At 37.0% G+C, this 22,372-nt stretch overlaps 1 protein-coding gene across 3 annotated transcripts in view; it reads right to left on the reverse strand.

The window, feature by feature from the left end:
• TAFA2 (TAFA chemokine like family member 2) overlaps nucleotides 1–22,372 on the reverse strand; it is a 527,083-nt gene that overhangs the window by 167,115 nt on the left and 337,596 nt on the right. For all 3 annotated transcript variants that reach the window (XR_009617192.3, XM_060657090.3, XM_060657089.3), the window contains one exon: nucleotides 5,935–6,041. Coding sequence is in view for 2 of the 3 variants with exons in the window: in XM_060657090.3 (XP_060513073.1) it covers nucleotides 5,935–6,040 (106 nt within the window). In the remaining variant the exon portion in view is untranslated. The remainder of the gene's footprint in view (nucleotides 1–5,934; nucleotides 6,042–22,372) is intronic.

A 22,372-nucleotide genomic window follows, 5' to 3' on the forward strand; every position in this document is an offset into this window, starting at 1 on the left:
TTTTCAAACCCAAATGCTCTGGATTTCTAGTGTTCCTACGTCGTGTTTAGAAAACAGAGTAACACAATTCTCCATTTGGTTGCTCTTGAGAGCACAATGCTATGGCACTGATATTTTAGAGTTATTTGTTCCATTCTTTCATCTTCTCCATTTACCTGTTCTGTAGTGACCTAATCTCCTACCACTATCTTTCTTACATACTTTCCTCTATGCATATCATCCTCCTCACTGTCTCCAAGCATGCTCCTACTTGAAACCATTCATGTTTATTGCTGCTTTGCCTGCAACACCTTTCCCCTAGATATTTCTGTGGCTGGCTCTAGTGGAAACTTTAAGTCTTACCCAAAGGCTTTATTTAAAATTACAATCCCTCTTGAACACTTCTTATACCTTTCTTCTTTTATTTTTTCCATAGCACTTACATGATAAAACTATTTTATTTTTCTCTTTATTATCTGTTTTCCTACCTCTAGGACAAAAGTTCCATAAAGACAAAAATTTTTGCCTCTTTTATGTACTGATATATTCTCAGCCCTTATTGTAGGTACATGAAAATTACTGAGTAAAACAAATATCCCATTGGAATTACCATAACTTAATACTCTTATGAAAATTACCGATAGACTCTATAAGTCTAGGAGTACTGGTTCCCAGAAAGGGGATACTTTTACCAGGGGAAACAGTAGGAGTTCAGCTGAACACAAAGCTACAGCTGCTTCCTGGTAAACCGCATAGACCAACAAGAAAGAAAGGAGTTAATAATACTGATGTGGCAAATGACCCTGATGACCATGAGGAAGAGGGTAGTTGCTATGAATGGAAAGAGGAAGTACAGAAACGAGTATGTTAGGCTCTCGGATGATTCACTGGGCCATTTTTTGGCATCTTCATGTCAGTTATAACTATAAACTTGTAAGTATAACCATAGCATTAAGAACATGATAATCTAGGGCTCAGAATCCTCAGGTATTAGGTCTGGGTAAAACATCAAGCAAGCCTACCTGATGAGAAGTGCTGGCTAAAGGAAAGTGAAACCTAAATGGCTAGGGGGCTGGACAGATCATGAGTATCAGTAATGGCCTTGGTACCAACTGTATTATCAAGTACCTTTTCTTAGAAATTGCAACCAACTGTGACCAATTTGATAAACTTTGCCTGGATGAAGTGAACTTATATAAGCAGCAAGTGGATCTGAGGGCTATGAAAAATGGACAGTAATGGAATACAGATGGTGCAATGTTACCAAGATTCTTTTTTGTCAGCTGTGCACCTTTCCTACATTTGCTGTGAATGTGAGCAGAATGTGAGCAGAATGTTCTCAGCTCTTCCCTTCTTCAGAGGTTTACCCTCTGCAAAAGAAGAGCCACTTCCCCAGGAAGGCAATCAACAGACTTGACTAGACAATTACTAGTAGACACAAGGGTGGACGAGGCTGTCTATCTTATCTCAAGGAGAGGCCAACTCTGGAGCAATTCATGTTTCAGAGCACCTTCAAAGGACCTGACCAGGCTATTCTCCAGCTGACACTGTATTTGTATTTAGCCTTTATTTCCTGCTCTATCCTGCTTCCCTTGCTCTCCTCCTGAGAGCACTCTTTTAATAAATCACATAAACAAGAATTCCCGACTTGGCTCTGCTTCTGGAGAACCATACCTAGGACATAGGGTAATACGCAAATCATCTGAAAGAATGCATCCTAAGCACAGGCCTTAAAGATTCTCACAAACATGGTTTCAATGAACATTAGTTCATAATTTTTTTTTCAAATCACAAAACTTTATAATACATATCATGAGTGAGATTCACCAAGAAAAAGACACAAAAATTTTAGAAAAGAGAATCAACTCAAATATAAAACATATATATAATATACACAAAACATGTATTATATATACAATATATTCTGTATATATTATATGTTGTATGTATACAACATATAATATATTCTCTATATATTGTCTGTATATAAATACATATAACTATATATACTTTAAAACATATATGATATATACAAAACATATATTATATAAAATTCATAAAAAGAGGAAATGCAAACATGAATGACAACAAAAATATATCAATATCAAAAGTCAATTTCACCAAAAGGAAAAAAAAAATAATCTTGAATAGCATATAGTAGATGAAACTAAAACTCAATATATGGATTAAAGAGAGATTAGATTGAGGAGAACAAAGAACTAGTGTGGCAGGAAGATGTGAATAAATACCCCAAAATATAGTACTGAGAGACTTAAAGGTGGAAAATACAAAGGTTGAGATACACAGAGGACACTATGAGAAAGCTGACATACATATAACTAGTAAAAATCTCTAGTTTAGTAGAGATGGTGGTGTAGAAGAAATATTTGATGAGATAATGCCTGAAATATTTTCAAAGTTCATGGAAGACACCAATCCACAGATTCAGAAAGTCAACCAAACCACAAATAGTGTAAAAAGAAATTCACTACTAGGTATATATCATGGTTATATGGAGCAAGACTGCCTAGATTTAAATCCTGCCTCCTAGTTACTAACTAGCCACTAGGGGACAAAGTATTTAACCTTCATTTGCTAATTTCTGATCTGTAAAGTGGGTTTAATAATATTTCATACTTCAGAGATTGTTATGAGGATTAAATGAGTATCTGTAAAGCTCTTAGAATAGTGCTGTTGAGTTTTTAATATTCATCTAACTTTTCTCTTGAATGTTTATACAAGGTGCTCTGAATCGGATATAGATTCAGATATAGATATTATGATTATCTCCCAATAAATAAGTATATTGGCCTGTTGTGCCCCAAGCCTTACTCATGATGAAAAACAGCTCAAATGTCCTACACAAATAGCTGAATACTTTACAGGTGAATGAGAGAAGAATGGGCTTTTCATCACTTATATACAGGAGAGACAGTCATCCTCTCCCATCCTGAAAGGAAAAAAAAAAAATCTTTCGCTGCTTTGAGATGGGTTGGAAAGGATCCTAGGTTCTCACTCTAATCTTTTGAATGTAAATACATCTTTCTAAGGGTCAAAGAAACCTCAGGGGTCTCCAAGATCTGAGTTTCATACTTAGAAAGGTAGTGGCCCTAATCTTTCTGACACCTTGAGAGCTTAATCTAGGGACCTAATCCAAGCTGTTAACCATTTATTTCACTTGAGGGGACAAGAGGAATTTTATCATTCTTTTGAATCAAAGCAATTAACTATATAATTAACTCTAGGTGTGATATATCTCAGGAGGCTGGGACTTTTTATTGGAGCACTGAGAACTCCAGAAAGTTTCACTTTCCCACAAATACCCACCCTATACTGAGTTTAAGTGATTGTTATATAAATAAAAATAAATACAATTAATGAAGCTATAAAGATAAGAGCAGAAAGTAATGACATATAAGAAGATACACAAAGGACAGGATCATTTGAAAATGAATAAAATTGACCAATTCTGGTTTCCTCAATCAAGAAAAGAGAGAAGACACACTGAGCACTAGTCACATAGAAAGAGGAGATATACATACAGACACAGAGGGTTACAAAGATAGTAAGAAAATATGCCCTGAACTACCTTATTAGCACTAACGCTTTGGAAAACCATTTGGCATCATCCGGTAAGTCTGAAGATATGCATGCCGTGAGAACCAGCATTTCTGTTCCTCAGAATGTGTTCTGAGAAACTCTCGCACACGTGCACCAGAAGTATGCAGATATGTATAGAAGCATTGTTCATAATGGCAAGAAAATAGAATACCAAATGTTCATGTACGAGAATATAAATATATTAATTGTGGTGACTTTATACAAAAAAATACACAGCAATAGTAAAAAATGAATAAACCAGAGCTATATGCCATCACCCATAATTAATGCCACAAATACTTATTGGGCAAAGTGCAGAAGAATACAATATAATACTATTATGCAAATTCAATAACAGCCAAAATTAAGGAATATGTCATTTGGATGTAAAGACATAGTGAAATTAGAAATAAATGCAAAATTATAATCACAAAATTTAAGAATAGTGATTATCTGGGGATCTAAGAGGCAAAGGAATGCAATCAGAGTGGCAGACATAGCCACAGAGTATTAGAAATACTACATTTCTTAACTGGGTGGTGAGCATGAACCACATATTCATTTTATATACATGACTTACATATACCTCATACTTACTATTTTAAATGTAAATTAGTTTAAAACAAAAGGGGCACTTTGCATGGATCCTATCACTTGGCTTTGAGCTGAGAAAGCATCTTTATCACAAACCTTTGCTTCACAAGAGTAACACCGACCATTCCTATAACCGTCCTCCACCCAACTTCTCTCAATTCTTCTTTTATCGGCTGGGAAAGGGAACTGGGGTGACCACCCATCACAGAAGGAATGGTGTGTCTTCTCCTGTTATGCGAAGGCAGGGGGTTCGGCCCTAGTAGTTTGCAAGTCTTATTAAAAGGTGAGTATTTCGGGTGCCTGGGTGGCTCAGTCAGGTGTCAGACTTCAGCTCAGGTCATGATCTCACAGTTCGTGGGTTCAAGCCTAGAGTCTCCTTCAGATTCTGTGTCTACCTCTCTCTCTGCCCCTCACCTGTTCCTGCTCTGACTCTGTCTCTCAAAAGAAAAAAAAAAAAAAAGAGGTGAGTAATTAACACTACTTTGTCCTTAGATTTGGTCCATTGTTGCCAATTGGAGGCATGGGGAATAACGTCCTTCTCGCCATCTTTTTAATTTTACACTAATAACAATTATCAAAGACCATTTAAAGTTTGATTTGTGGATCAGTATGCTGTATTAAAGAAAGAAGGAAATTCTAAAAAAGACATGATATAATTAATATTATATGTATACACTGCCACACACACTGTGGGGTGAAAACAGGATTATAAAATATGAAGGGCTGCTTCATAAAACTCTCTTATTTTGAAAGATGTCTCTTTTTGGTTTTAAACATGGGGGTAAAGATTTTGTCCAAGAGGCATACCTCTCACAACACATCCCTCCTCTCCCTGGTGTTAATGTTCCATGTGATGCTAATGAAGTGCACATGTGTAACTAATTTAAGTGTTACAGAATTCAAGGCACTCTTAACTCCCTCTCCCCCTCAAAATAAAATTTAAATGTTGCTCATCTCTAGACTTTACAGAGGACTGAAAATTGAATTGTAAAATCATATTTCACAGAAAAATCTGAATTGACTATTCAGGTTATGAATACTTGATTATGGTAGGGACAGTTCAGAAATAGCCCCATTTTAATTCATTTTGAAAAGGTAGTTATTCATATACTGAGTCTTATGCTCAGGAAAGAGAACAGAAAGGTCCTGAGCTGTCAGGCTTAACACATATGTTTAAAACAAACATTCTCACTCTGTCCTGAATTGAGCCTGCTGAATATCATACTAGGGATAGAGTCCAAAAGGTGGTGAAAGAGGTACTCTGGCATCAAGAAATATGATCCATAAAAAGCACTGAGGGGAAATTTACATATATATATATACATATATATATGTGCATATATATATATATACACATACATACATATTTACATATATATTATATATGTATATTAAGATACAGATCCTTTCATTACCAGGATGACTGCAATTTGAAATTCATGTTTATTACATGTCAACTAAACATTTTAACATCAATACCTTCAAAATGGAAATGACGGCAGAAAGGCAGAGCCAAAATTCCGAACTCTTTGAACTCTTTGCAGAAATGGCAATAACCCTAGAAACATTTAAGCAATCATGCTTCCCCTAACAAAGCCATATCAAGGATAACTCTCTCTGCATTTTTACTTAAAGAGAATGACCAGGAAGGACCCATACCCAGTAAAACTAACAGACCAGTGAAGATAGAACAGGACAGTCTGGGTTAAAGGAAGTCACTTTCTACAGAGAGCTGAGGGAAAAAAAATCAGAAGAGCTTACCTTTATGATGGTTTGCACTGGACACAACTTTCCCCCACAAGGTCACAATAAATATTATTATGAGCAGCTTTCCTTTTGTGGCTTTCTGTAAGTATCTCTTACTCATCCTGCAAGTAAAAAACAATAATAAAAACCCTAAGCATATGAAATCACTGTTTTTCCATTATAATTGTGCTACATTTAAAGCTTTCATGACACCTGAACACCTGAAAATTGCATTTATTGTATTTGGAAAGCTGTTTACTGTATATAAACTCTGAAAAGAAAAAATAAAAGTATTCCAAACAAACTACCTTGATATGATGAAAGAGATAAGAGAGGCCCTATCTCAGTCAGTCTTCATTCACTTAACAATAGCCTAAATCAACTGGGAAACATTACCATTTTTCTCCATATAAATATAGATTAACTTATTCACAAAATCCGAGGCATAGTTGTTTGAATAAATAAGTGACTTATCTTACTTTTTTCCCTAAAAGATTCCTTCTTCAATGCCAAGTCAAATGGTCAGAGTAAACAGTTTAGATAAAATGTGTGAGATGAATTCCTGCCCAGAATAAACTCATTTCAAATCTATTATTCCTAATGTGCTTTAAAAAAAAAAAAGTCACCTGGTACAACTTCTTACAATGCTACCATTAGAGACACACAGATGTTTTAATATTGTTGGAATCCACCATTCTGCACTTTATCAGAAGCAGGAGAGAAATGGAAAAGCAGAATGAAAAATACCAAGCAAACATTTTATTATTTTTTTTAACGTTTATTCATTTTTGGGAGACAGAGATAGAGTACAAGTGGGGGAGGAGCAGAGAGAGAGAGAGACACAGAATCTGAAGCAGACTCCACGCTCTGAGTTGTCAGCACAGAGCCCAATGCGGGGCTCGAACTCATGAACCTTGAGATCATGTTCTGAGCCAAAGTCAGACACTTAACTGACTGAGTCACCCAGGTGCCCCCCAAGCAAACACTTTCAAGTTGAATGCACAAAACTCAGGAAAGCGATGTTCTAATAAAATAATAGCCACCTATAATAAAAGTTCAGCACCTACTTTCTCTAACTTTCTATGACATTATTTCAGTCATTCTTCACAACAAATTTGGGATATTGGTACGTCCATTGCCATTTCAAAGATGAAATTTAGAAATTTGCCTAAGCTCATATTTAATGATAGAATAAACATTCAAACCAGAAATGCCTAATTCTAAATTCCTTACATTACTGCCTTGTTAAGGGGTGAGTGAAACTGATATAAAATACAATTCATCTGCATTTATTTCTGAGGGACATAAAATATATGTCCATCACTTAGTGCCTTCTCAGATTCTGGTCCTATATTGAACTCCATTCTTGTTTGATCTACAGATTCTTACATTATTTCTAGGGAAGGTTCATGAGGTCACTTTCTGACCTAGCTTGATTCTTCTTCCTCTTGATTCTCTAAGTTACCTCTTTTCTCACATATTTACTTCCAAAAATTCCATCTCCAAAAATATGATTCAGTGGTAGCAATGATGGCTATAATTTTGTATAATTTTGAAAAGGAGTCTTTCATATGGGTAAATGCCTTAAAATTGAATTATTATCTATTTTAATATAGATATATGCTAATATTCCTTGGCATGAAAAAGCTGTATGCACTGTGTATACACTATACACAGAAGATAATAAGTACTCAATAAATGTTAACAATTACTATAATCAATGATAGCAATGGAAATACATGCTGTTTTCTAAAAACTACACTGAAATTACAACTATGTAAAAGGTGTATGTACATAAACACAATGGAGTTTGCAAAAATAAATAAATAAGTAAACTTTTAAATCAAATAAAACAATTACTTGGTTAGTCCAGCATTTCCCTTGGGGCATTCTGTGAGGCATCAATTTTCACAGAATGTTAATACAGTATTAGTGAAAAACATAGGGGGCATATATGTTTGTGTATGGGATTCAACAAATGTAAGAGGCATATCTGAGTGTGCAGCATTTTCCAGAAGCCTTTCTCCACAGAGTAACACAGGATACAAGTGTTCCCAGGACGCCTCTTGGAGAAATAATCTGGTCTTGTATTCTCTCTCCGTAAACCAAATACCCATTCTACACCTTCCATTTTGTAGCCTTTGTTTCCTCTCAGGACTCTTACTACTAGAGTTTTGTTCTGAGAATCTACTTTTTCTATACTTTTTCTAACATTTTTTTTAGCCCTCCTGCCTCCCCCCCCCAAACACACACACCCGATCCTTGCAATCTTACTGTACTGCATATCATATAACTGAATGAACAGTTTAGCAAAACTCATCTGACAAGAAGAGCTGCTTAGCATAATTCTTGATAATAGCTTTCCCATAGCAAATGGCCTCTGCTACAAGGTCAATGACCCATTTGTATTTTCCATACCATTGTGCACTCACCAAATGGGATGACAGAACTGACAGCTGGTCAAACTGGTAACTGGACATATGGAAACAGAAACACCCACAAAGTCACCAGGCTGTCAAACTAAGAAAGGAAGGGGAATACAATGCAACATGTGGAGATGTATAAAGACCCCTTCCTTCTCCCTCTCACACCCCCTCCATCCCCTCCAGTCAATTATCATCTTCGGTCAGTACTACTTCCTGAGTATTTCTTAAATGTATACACTTATTTTCATCCCTACTGCAGTACTGCAGTTCACACCACCCAAATTTCTCTCTTAGCTGGATTTATTACTGCCAACACTGTCACCCTCTGGAATTGAAGACAAGCTCTCTGCCTTTTTCATGACCAAATTTGTAGTGTTTAACAGTCAGTAAGTGCCTAATATTATTGACTGAATGTAATAGAGTGTGGTCAAATACATAACTATGATCATGAGACACGCTTTACATGATTAAAACCTTCACAAGAATCCCCTTGGGTTCAGAAGTAAACACCCTTAATAAGTTCTTAGCAATTATATTAAAAAAAAAAAAAAAAAAACCTAAATCAGAGATAAACATTTTTTTTGACTATGTCCCTAATCTTAATGTTAGGGCTTTCCTCCCCATCTCCCTCTCCACACATGCTCCTAGTCTGTATTTTAACTCCATTACATTTCCTCAATTTCTTCCAGCCAAATTTCACTTCCACGTCACCTAAAACCTAACAGCCATCCACTCCATCCTCCATTCTTGTTAATGCTAACATTCTTTTTTTTTTAATTTTTTTTTTAATGTTTATTTATTTTTGACACAGACAGAGACAGAGCATGAACGGGGGAGGGTCAGAGAGAGGGAGACACAGAATCTGAAACAGGCTCCAGGCTCTGAGCTGTCAGCACAGAGCCCGAGGCGGGGCTCAAACTCACAGACCGCGAGATCATGACCTGAGCCGAAGTCGGCCGCTTAACCGACTGAGCCACCCAGGCGCCCCAATTAATGCTAACATTCTATTCACTGGTCAAGGGGCAGATGAGCAGTCCTTCCAGGACCAGGTTGAGCATCCTTCCTTACGCACACCAGCCACGTGCCACACTATTATAATTTCCATTTACTTATCTCCATCCCTCACTGTCATATAAGGTTCCTAAAGATAGGGACTGTACTCCATAAGTTTGTGAATAGCTAGGGCCTGGCCTAAGGGTCAGCTTAGAATGGAAAATGAGTTTTTGTTGAATGTTTGGTGGTATCCTAGATCCAAATATATTGTGTAGTTGTCAACATGAGGAGGAAGCAAGTATGTGTCATTTCTTTAGGGTAAAACTGGGAAAAGACAAACAGAAAGAAGAATGTGAGAAAGAGGTGGGGGAGGGGTAGACAAGAAAGGGCAATCTGGAAGAGAAAAAGGAGAAATCCAATCTGGAATGTGTTTTATTCTGATTTTAAGTTTATTTATTTTGAAGGAAAGAAAGAGGGTGCATGAGGGGCAGAGAAGGAGAGAGAGAGAGAGAGAGAGAATCCCAAGCAAGCTCTGCACCATCAGCACAGAACCAGATGAGGGGCTCATATCCATCAACCGCGAGATCAGGACCTGAGCCCAAATCAAGAGGCAGATGCCAGACTGAGCCAGCCAGGTGCTATTCTAACTGAGTTTTAAAGAACAATCAAGTTTGAGCAAACTGAAGTGCAATGGAGTGAAGGAGGGTTTTCAACAAAGGAGCGTTATCAAGAAGGAAGAAGGCTGAGTGCTCCATTTCTTCTTGACCTTCTGTGAGAGCACAGAAGAGGGGGCATTCACTTCTCATTCAGTGTGTAAACACCAGACCCCAGTTTGAACGTGTCCACCACAGTCAAGGGTCAGACGCACTTTCAGAACTGTCCCCTTCATCTGCGAAAATGACAAAATATAAGTGCGTTTTTTAACAGCAACCTCTGAGGGAAGAAGAAACGGGAAACTGCAGGATAAATACACACAGAGGATGAAACCTTGAAACTGCTCCTCCAGCAGCAGCAGCTTACAAGGAGCACAAGGGAAACGGGATAATTGAGTAAGGGTAACCTTGGCAGTGGAGGATGTTGAAAAGTTGTCAGAGGAGAAAACTGACAATTAAACCTTCAGACTTTCTCCTACTCCTTTCTTTCATATGACATGTTTCAGTTATATTCTCTTAGATTACATCTTTGAAGCACTGGGAAACCCTTCGCCTCCCTACTGATGTTAAAAGTGTGTTTAATTGTAAATAAGCAAGAACAGAAAAATTGTTACGCTACTAGAAAAATCGTCTCCCCATAAAAACAGAAAGTAAGTTTAGCTGATCTAAAGAGGAGAAGATGCATGGGAAAAGGAGATAAAAGCTGGAGCCTAGTATCCACCTGGGCTCCCCTTGAGCTTAATATGCTCTGTAGAAATAAAGGCCATGTAAGACAATACACATAAGGGTCTTTTTAGGGCTCTCCTCTACACTGATCTAATGTGTATACCAATCCAGTGTAGGCATGGACTTCACCAGCCGAATCTAGTACAGGAATTTACCCTTGAGGCAGAATGCTACAATTGATAACACCAGTTCCTTTTCTCCTCACAGGGACCAGATTGGTCTTATAAAATTTAAATCCAATCATATTAACTCCCCCTAACCCTCCTGCACCCCTGCCAAACACACACTCCTTACTTTAAATTCCAGAATTTACCTACCTATTGAAACCAGAGTAAAATCTAAAATTCTTACCAGAAAGATAGCTCAACATCATCTCCCCCCTAGACCTCTCTGACCTCACCTCACATTCCTGGTCCCTTCCTTGCCTACACTGAAGCCACATTGGCCTTCTCTCTATCCTTTTGCTGGGGAAGTTCATCAAGAAGACATGACTGATAATTGGCTGCCGAGCTGGACCCAGGCAATTAGAGGCTTCTCACCCCTTGCCTGTCCTTGGAAGATACATTCTTCCCACCATTTACAGAGTGGGAGTTGTTTCAAAGACCTACTCTTGAGAGTAGAAGGTGTTGCTGACACCATCTGGAATGGTATACGTGACTGAACACCATTCAAGACTCTATATATACTTTTAAGAGTCTGGTGGGTGGGTGGAGACATCTACTCTGCTTGCAGCCACCCAAGACAAGCCTCATATGTAAGTCCCCTTGCTTAGTATTCCCTTCCCTGACACCTACCAATCTGGAGGGGCCTGCCTCTTTCTTCACTTTCTCCTTGCCCCACATGTATGGGAGTCAGTTTTAGATTTCACCCAGGAAACTCCCAAGGGTACAAACCAACACCCTCATGCCAAGCTTGTTCTAGACCTTACACTAACTGCTAGCTCTGCCTTAAAGTCTCCCCACAGGTCTTGGTACAGTGAGCTTCTATCTATGATAGCCTCCACAGAGTGGCTCCTGACCAGCCTACTTTCCAGAGTCCAGAGAAACCCACCCCACAGTCTCTCTTGTTCTCTTTCTCCACTTATTACAATCTGAAGTGGCCTTATTCACTTATTTATACATCTTTAGGGTTTAATTTATTCTTCTTTCCATTAAAAGATAATTTTCATGAGAGCAGGTCCTGTCTAGTAATCATTGCTCCAGCACAAAGAATACCAACATCATGGAATATCAACAGCTGTTCAATGAAGGAATGAGTATACTGATTTTACAATCAAAAGAAATGAATCCTGTTTCATGAATAACTTTCATTACTTTTTTTTATTATTTATTTTTAGAGAAAGAAAGAAAACACATACACGTGCTTGGGTGGGTGGGGGGAGGCAGATGGAGAAGGAGAGAGAGAATCTTAAGCAGGTTCTATGTGGGGCTCCATCTCATGCCTGTGAGATCATGACCTGAACCAAAATCAAGAGTTGGATGTTTAACGGACTAAGCCACAGGTGTCTTTTAAGTTAAACAATTAAATTTCTATTATATTCAGCAGCTAGCATTGCTAATGGTAAGAACCACATACATATTAGTGGAGTGATAGGAGATAAAATAAAAAGAGGACTGAGTGGGAGGCAAGGAAATAAAAACAGAGACCAGATTAATCTCTCAAGATACATGCAGAGAAGACAAGTAAAAATAGAGTGGTGCTAGAGAGATCTGAACAGAGTGAAGGGAAGGGGAGAGAAGGAAGAGAGAAGATAAAGATATCAAAGTGAGGATAAACTTGAAGACTGAATTTTTTGTATATTTTTAGGTTCCATAACTATGTTATTATTACCATGCTGTTATAACATTGTTTTTTATGATTATTACTACTTCTAATTTCCTCATTTTATATTGAAACAAATGTATCTTCCAAAACTAAATGATTCTTCATTTGCTGATAGGTGATTAGAAAAAGCCTACTGAATAGCACATGTAGAGCCACAAATTTCACAACATTTTTGGCTTTCTCCAAGAAGAATGTCAAGCTTGATGAACATTTTATGATAAATACTATGACTGTATCTACTATATCCAGGTGTTGACTGAAATAGCAATTATTTTTGAAGTAGACAGTAATATCTAGATTAAAGATTAAAGTATTGTGCATATAAAAGAATATATAGTAACAAATTTAAGAGATAATCATGCAACTCTACCAGTAATCCTATACTGTGTGTTACACCATCCAGAAGCTGGGGTGGTTGATTCAACACATTTTCATTACTGCAATTTATTTTGTTTACATTTTACATCATATAAATACAATATCATTACACTACAGTCCTTAAACCACACTTACCAAGTACATTTAAATTAAAACCTCCCTCCTGAACAATTAGAATCTGGACTTCCCATCTTGTAAATATGATCAAAAGTTTAGAGTTGCATTTTCATATGCCAGTCATATGATTAGCCAGTTAGCTTGTATTTCCTTAGGTAACTTCAAAACAAAGTTTTTGGAATCTTAATCAGTTTCTCAACTCTTTCTGAATTAAAACAATGGCTTTAAAAATTTCATTCTATTTGTTACATTAGTGTTTCATGATGAATCTACATTTGGGATTTTATTCAGTTAAGTCAACCCTGGAGGTTTTGCCAAAAAAGCTCCAATGGTTTCCAAAGCTTGCCTGGTAGCAAGTACAAGATCCATTTAAGAACCACAACTGCCTCCTCCCTTCACCCAAATTTTATACTTCCATTCATTTTGCCACAATACTGCAATTTTCAAGGGTGTAGAAACCCAGGGAGAACTTCTGCTTAATGCCTGGCAATGTATAGCCAAAGTGTTGATTGTGTACAAATGCCTTTGCCACCTAAAGACCATAATGATAGGAAATAGAAATGTATCATCACTTAAATGATTTCTCCAGAAACATGCAATATTCTAGGGATCCAAGCTCTAATACACCAAACTGGCAAAAATGAAAGAAGGCAAAATAAGTCAATCACTGGAGGTTTATGAAAGCCCTAGAAAGATATCTGCAATGAGGAGGACTAAATTGAACCACAGTGCTGTGCATCTGTGATTACAATTGAATCACGTACCCTCCTTTTCCATCTATAAAATGAGAATGTCACTATATTCTCAAGCAGGAACGCCACTCTAACAAACAAGAATTCATGTGACAGTTGGAACTTAATAAAAGATATATGATAGGGGTGCCTGGGTGGCTCAGTCAGTTAAGCATCCATCTTTGGCTCAGGTCATGATCTCACCATCTGTGAGTTTGAGCCCCGCGTCAAACTCTGTGTTGACAGCTCAGAGCCTGGAGCCTGCTTCAGATTCTGTGTGTCCCTCTCACTCTGCCCCTCCCCTGCTCATGTTCTCTTTCTATCAAAAATAAAAAAACATTAAAAAAATTTTTAAATAAAAAAGTAAAGATATATGATAGATCAGAGGTGTTACTATTTCTTCAAAGGTCCTTCTCTCAGAGCATTGGCTTACAAGTCAGAAATACCTGCTTGAGTGAGATACTGGCTCTAACACCTAACGAAACTTGATAAATTCATTTGTCTATTAACAGCTTTGAGTCTCAAGGCCCACATACGGAATGCGTGGATACTATTACATATTGGTGGGACTGTTGTAAGAAATAAAAACGATGTATACAAAGCATCTACCACAAACCAGAATACAGTAGACATCAAAACTGTATCTATTATTTTATATTATTAGTATTTGGAGCATAGCTTCATTCTAAGAATGAGTGAAATAGAAAAAGTCCTTGAGCAACAAAAAGACCTCATGTTCTCTAATCATAAGTAAGACATAAACCTACTTTTAGGGATGTGGGCTAAGTCTACAGAATTAAAAGGTGAGAATATTAAGCAACAGGCTAAAAACTGGAGGCAGGGCTAACGAACAGAGATTTCTGATGGTTCTGCAGAATAAATAGTGATACAAGGATAACAAAGAATACATCAAATCTATAAATATACAGCATTCTAGGATCATTAGGTATAAGGACAAATACTCCATGGGGTGCCTGGTTGACTCAGTGTGTTAAGCCTCAGACTCTTGATCTTGGCTCAGGTCATGAACTCAAGGGTACTGAGATAAGAGCCCTGTGTTGGGCTCTGCACTGATAACACAGAGCCTGCTTGGGATTCTGTCTCTACCTCTCTCTGTCCCTCCCTCACTTGCTCATGTGTGCTTGTTCTCTCTCTCTCTCTCTCTATCTCTCTCTCTCTCTCCCCCCACCTCTCTCTCAAAATAAATAAATTTTTTAAAAACTTCAAAAAAAAACCTGTTAAAGAAATAGGACAAATACTCCCCAGATGCCCCTAGAGGTAAGTAGAGCACAGCATGCTAACTGAAGTTACTAATATTACTGCGTATGTTTCTATAGCTCTAAATGTACTGGCTTAAAATATATTGGCGTGTTTAATGTATCACTGAATCCTCATGATAACTCTTTGAACAAAGCTCTGCATGTATTAATATCCCAGATTACACATGAGAATCTGCAAGAATAATCTGAAGACAAGTTATAAGTGGGAATGCGGTCTTGAATCCAGATCTTCTGCCCACTGGCTTGGTCCTCATTGAGACAGTAGATGAACAATGCTCCACATTCTCTGTAATGTATCTCAAAAGTACATGCTGCATTTTAGATAAGTGTGCACTGAAAAAGGCTAAAATGGAGTGCTAGCTCTTGGTTATCTGGCATTTTTTTTCATCACTTCTGTGCCATGATACTGGATAAAGGAGATACTATTGTATCTCATTACTGTGGGCTATAATTAAGATAAACAATCTTTACATGGTGCACCCTTATCATGTATACACCCTGGTTTGATGAAAGGTGAGTTAACACTTTCAGAATTAAACAGAATTAAGTGTCCAGGATCTACCAGACCAGTCTTTTGAGATTAGACCTAATGGAATTGCTACACCAAGAATGACAACCTTAGTTACATTTGTCAGATAAAATACACAATGCCAATTTAAGTTGGAATTCATCTTTTTTTCACAGGTTGAGATATAACTGATACACAAAAATATTTACAGATATTTGGAAATATATCTATTCAGATCCCCTATTTTTTAATCTTTTTTTTCTGCTACTGTGTGTTTAAGTTCTGTGTATATTTTGGAAAATAATCTCCTATCAGTTTTATCTGAAATTGACATTAACTGTGTGTCCTATAATGCTACTTGCCAAATCTGATGACTCTACCCTAGTTTTCAACTATATCATCTTAAGCAAGAAACTAACATTGACATCTACATGGAAGCATGCTCATCTAAAGAAAAAAACAAGCTTAGAATTTTAGAGATGCTGACAAACACTTAAATAATGAAATCTTCACTTGGTTTTTTTTTTTTTGTTTTTGTTTTTTTTTTTACTATTTTATGCATACGGACGCAAGAAGACATGGCCAAAAACTATTTATTCAAGTTGGCTGCAGTTCTGCTGGCCAATTTTGAAGATTCTGAATTGTTTATTCCGGCTAAAAATGTAGCATATTTAGTAAAGTATGGCAATTAAGAGCATGAGGTTTGAAGTCAGACATGGATGTCAAGACTTGGTGTGTACGAGCTGTTAGAGACATGCTGTTTAATTTCATAAAGATCCATTTCCTCTTCCATAAAATGTGGATAATAACTGCCTCCAAGAGCTGTTGGGAAGGTAAATGAGTTCACTGATGGTAAAGTATTAAGCACAGATCCTGACACATAGTAAGCAATCTATAAATGGGTATGTAATATAGTAGACATTTAAAATTCTTCTGTGATTAATTCTTCATTAAATAAGAAAAAGCCAGTCAACTGATCTCCAAATCTGGCTGATAAGCACCACAAGGCATAAGGAAGCCAGTACTGAACACATGTCTTCCTTCTTACATGACCTGTTGAGGTATTTACTCCCTTCTCAGTGGCTTTAGACAATTGAGGGTAGTGTATCCATCAGATTTAAATTTCATATCTCTTTGCACTTCACAATATTAACCTTAAGCTACATTCTTTCTCTGCACTTCTGTTTCATATTCAGTAGCCCTATCCATACCTTTTTTTTATTGATTTTTTTAAATTATGGACTATTGCTTCTGGGATTCAAATGTGTTCTTCCTAAATTAAAAATAAACAACAGGCACTACGGTTATATGGTATGATCAAAGTGAGATTTCATACTGAACCACCTGAAACAAGCAATATACAATATCAAACAATAACCTATAAACAAATGTGGGTGTAATTGAGCTAAAACTTAAAATGTAATAAAGCCATTTAATTGGAAATAAACTAGCTTGTACAATTTAATATAAAGCATATGTTTACCACCAAATAATGGTACATTGATGATACTTATAAAGAAAACTACTAGACCACGTAAAGCATCATTTCATATTCAATCTCTTCTATAAAGAAAAACTTCAGGCAAAAATGTCAACAACTAGGAAAATTTGGATTTACCTCCTCTCACCCTCTTGCAGCAATGATGCTATGTCACATGATGGCTAGGAACAGGTTGTGGGAGACACAGTATCTAGACAACTCACAGAGCATCTACTCCTGAATAATATAGATATGGCTACATCTCACAATTGTTGGGTAGAGGATCATTAAGTAGCATAAGAAAGAAAACTTCCAATCATATGTAGCTAAATCATAAGCCTAGCATTTAATTTTGTATGTATGATAAAAACAGCTCTGCACATGTATCTAAGGTCCACATAGAGTGTTCGTAATAAAATATGTCCTCTTTTTATTTTAGAGAGAGAGAGAAAGAGAGAGAGCAAGCTGGGGAGGAGCAGAGGGAGACAAGGGATCTCAAGCAGGCTCCATACCCAGCACAAAGCCTGACATGGGTCTTGATTCCACAACCTTGGTATCATGACCTGAGCCAAAATTTAGAGTCAGAATAATCAACTGACTAAGCCACCCAGGTGTCCCTTCCTTTCCTTTTTAATAAAGCTTGTATAGTTATGAAAGCAAGTAATTTATGGTCATGAAATGAGTTCTTTTTGTCTACTCTGTTAGCACTGGGACTAGTTAAGAACTTTTTTCCTTTTACTCTAGTGTACCTGTTCTCTTGGGAAATGAGGCCACAGAAAAAATCTACTCCACCTCAGGTCCTCCTGTATGCTAGCCAAGGAGCGAAAGAATGAGTGAGAATAATAAAAAAAAAATAATCTTTAAGGGTTTCCTGTTAGGATAAAGTTTGTGGTCTGAGAAGGACACATCTCACCTAAGAGAGATACACCTTTACCAATAAGCCATTGCAACACAGACCTTCCCCTCCACATAGAACCTCCTGTGACATAAGTGAACTGCAAGGCTCAAGACCCCCCCTTATATAACCATCTCCCCCAAGGCACCAATATAAACAAATTTCAACCTTATGAAAATCTACAAAAGTAAATAAGCCATGAAAAAGTTAACAGCTATGTGTTGAAAGGCATGTGATTCTACATCCTCATAAGAAAACAGTAAGAGGTCCAAGAAGAGGCTATTCTAATCAAGTTCTCAATGGTCCACACTTTGCTCTAAGAATAATTGTTTAGCCAAGATTTTTGGACAACCATGTATACCCAGTATTAAACTCTAAGCATATCAGCTTCACAATGTATAATGAAAGAGAGTGACACTAGGATTCACCCATTTTCCTAACTGCATTTTATATACAATCCTTGTTTGTGTTCAGTATTTGTACATAACTTCATATATCTTCATGAGCTCCTTTTGAGGGAAGAGCAGAACATTATCAGATTTTAATATAGCAAAGTACTATAGTCAGCTTTCAGTTAATAGCTTAAGCAGCTGTAAATGCAACCAATTAAAAATCAAAGCAGCAACATCCATCTACACAGTAAGCTCTATGATAAATTAATAAATGGAAGAAATACTATATGTCCTCTTAATTTTGAGTTTGATTATCCTACATGATAATGTACTTTTTCTTACATCTGGTAACAATGACTACCTCTTTCCCTTGTAGGCAGGATACTTTCAATTGTTATTTTATCTTATATGTAAGCCCTGTCTCTGTAACTAGATTCCAAGTTTGGAGAAACCATATGCTAGCTCTGCTTCCTCATAAAGTATCTCACCCTTGAAAAATGCCATATGGTGTACTAAGAACTTTCACATCCATGATCACATTCAATACGCATGACCAAGAGGCTGGCAGATATAATCACCTGGCAGAGATGAGGAAACAAGCACAGAGAAGTTAAATGACTTGTTCAAGGTCAAAGTTAGTAAGTGGCAGAGCCAAACTCAAAACCAGGTCTTCCAGATCCAATACTGTTTTCATTGAAAGTATGATAATGAAGGGCACCTGGGTGGTTCAGTTGGTTAAGCATCTGACTTTGGCTCAGGTCATGATCTCACAGTTCGTGAGTGAGAGCCGGGTGTCAGGCTCTGTGCTGAAGCACGGAGCCTAGAGCCTGCTTAGGATTCTGTGTCTCCCTCTCTCTCTGCCCCTCCCCTGCTCATGTTCTGTCTATCTGTCTGTCTGTCTGTCTGTCTCTCTCTCTCTCTCTGAAAAATAAATAAAAACATTTTTTAAAAAAGATTTAAAATGACGATAATGAAAACAATGACACTAATGGCACATTTTCTATGCTTTAAAATAGAATACTTTAAGTCCTACTATATTTCCTTTTGGGGCTTCTAAAAAAGATACCCTGACCATAGATATCTTTTAATCCTCAAAGATGCAGATTATCCATGTCTGGAAATAAATTTAGTGAACTATTTCCCAATATAATACTAGAAGGAGGGAGAGAGGGCCTTCATGGGTGGAGAGGATGTGGAGGAGTAGGGGAAGGAGGGAAGGAAGGAAGGAAGGAAGGAAGGAAGGAAGGAAGGAAGGAAGGCAGGCTACTAGCTGTATATAGATCTATGATGGGGCCAGCAGGAGCAATAAAGTAAGGAAGTGAAATGGGAAATCAGTCTCACCCTCTAATTCACCTCCAGAAACCACCTCCAGTCCATTGGTGATACATGGAAATGTGAGCTTTGTTCTGTCATACCCTCATTTCTTATGAAGAGCCAGAAATCCAGAACCATTTATGAAATCTCTCAATTTTTCAATGTTTTCAATTAATTCCATTTTAAGAACACTCTGCATGCCAAATACAGCCCTTGAGCAGCCAGTGTGTACCTTTGATCTATGCCATTATTTTTCTGGGTAGGTTATAGAAAATACTTTCCAGTAATAGGCTATATAATTCTGTTTGACTTGGATCAGGAAAAAAAAACAAAAGGAGCATATAAAGATGAAAATAACCTTAAACCAATTAGCAACTTTCCCTATACTTCTTATTTATTCCCAATTTAAAATTGTACCTAGACTTACAGGCTTCAAATGAATGCTTTTTTAATCAGACAACTGAGCTTATAGGAGTATTTTAAAGTCCTCAGATTTAAAGATGCTCCGTTTAAATGGTATCTTAAAACTCAGTTTGCATTCCATGCGAGAATCAAGAGGCTAAAAACAGAGTATTCGTTCTTACAAGGACAAGATGTGACTCTGTACTTTAGCAGTGGCACATAAAGATTATAATCAGGAATGAAAGAAAGAAAAGGACCTACTGAAAAGCAGATGTCTTGAACTAGAAGTAGCAATCACAGCATCTGCACTTTGGCATCGTGTAGAAAACACTGAAGGAAAACAATAAAGCACAAGGTATAAGAATACCCAAGAAGTCAGCTGGTTCTTTTCAGCTGATAGGAACAAAAACTACAGAGTACAAAAGGCTATTTAGAAAATTTTGGTAAAAATGTGAAGCCTTAAATAGCTTATGGTTCAGACAAACTAGAAACTAGAGGCAAAGGAAGTAAATGGAAAATAAGTGGTTTTACTTAATTTTTCCTCCTCGTCTAAGGCTCGAAGGACAATTCAGAACTACCTCAAATTCAGACTCTTTCACCAAAATCATTAGCATTGTTTTCTTGGTGATACCATCTTTCAGATGCCAAAGCCACATCAATTTATTACATCTAACTTTCCAGAAACACCTTAAAAGTGTGTCTAATGTGATCACCCCAGTCAACATTCCATTCTACATGAAAACACAGAAGGACTGATTTGCAGTAAGAATATTTGGATTCAAGCCTTGGTCACCAGCTACTGTTAGGTAGATGATTTCTGGAGTCATTTTATCTCTTGAAGCCTCTTTTTTTGTTAAATGAAGGTAAGAACACTTGCCTTCACTACCTCATCAGGTTCGTGTGAAGATCAAAAGAGATAACCTATATGAAAATGTCTTGCAACCTAAATAATATATTATCCAGAGTCAAAGGTCCATAACCCAATGAAAACTACATCCTCACCCACCGTTCAACAAATATTATTAAACATCTACTGTCACTCTAAATACTGGCAATATAGCTGTGAAAATCATAGGCAAGATCTTTACACACAGAGCCTACATTCTGCTAAAACTGCCAATTCTTTTCAAATTATTTATTTTTTTAAAAATTTTTAAAGCAAGAAAAAGTGTGAGTAGGGGAGGGGCAGAGAGAGACTACCAAGCAGACTCCACACTGTCAGCGCAGAGCCTGATGTGGGGCTCACACCCAGGAACCTTGGGATCATGAACTGAAGTAGGACACTTAACCAACTGAGCCACCGAGGCACCCCTAAAGTTGAAAATCCTTAATTTAAGGTTTGACAACAGCATAGTAAATACAATAATTCCTCATTTGGCTAATAAAGGATTATAAATAAGGCTCTGATAATGCATTGCTTGCTTTCCATTCATTTCCATTAAAAAAAGAATATAATAGCATATCTTAAATAAATTCAGAAAGACACTTAGCCTAAAATCACATAGTCAAAGTACTGTTTACTATATATGCATCATCGGTACATAGTCATTATTAAGCAGTCAGCATGAACCCACTTCCTATCAGGCAAACTTAAGGGAAATGCAGCTGCTTACTCAGTTTGGCTTGGGGAAATACCATATATTCATCCAAAATAGCTATTGTTAAATGCTTATGTTATGCAAGGCCCTATGGAGGGCACTTTAAGTGATACCAAGATCAGTAAGTCCCAGGGCCTTCCATCCTTCAAAGGACTCATAATAGAGCAGAAATAAGATTTGTAGATGTGTAAGTAGGGAATAATGCATGAAGTATTAAATGAAGGATTGTAATGGCTTAGAGAGATAAACCAAAGTTAGAAGTCAAATAGAAAATTTTAACAAATAGGACAGAGAGGAGAAAAAGAACAAAATGCCAGACCAGTAGCCAAAATTCTGAGTTAGATTCTGATTATGTCTTCACCTAAGTCTGGTTATATGAACTAAAGCAAATTACTTCAACCCAGCTTTCCTATCTGTAAAATAAAACAATAAAACTTTACTAACTTTCTGGCCTTCACAAATTCTTCTGAAAAAAAAAAAGTCAGGATAAATTAAACAGATTTATCTGAATATCAGTTACTCCACAACTTTGGTAGTTGAATTAGATAACATATGTGAAGCACCCTCACTATTTCGGACACCAGAATGTCCTCAATATGTTTTAAAACTGGCTCTGAAGTAAGAAATAACTGACCTACACCTTGAAGTATGGGTCAAATTTTAATAAGCTGAGATGATAAGAAAGACATACCAAGTCAAGGGAACAGGTAGGGAAAGATATGGAATCGGGAACGTG

The sequence above is a fragment of the Panthera onca genome, chromosome B4 (genome assembly GCF_046562875.1).
Source record: "Panthera onca isolate mPanOnc1 chromosome B4, mPanOnc1 haplotype 2, whole genome shotgun sequence".
In the NCBI taxonomy this organism is placed as follows: Eukaryota; Metazoa; Chordata; class Mammalia; order Carnivora; family Felidae; genus Panthera; species Panthera onca.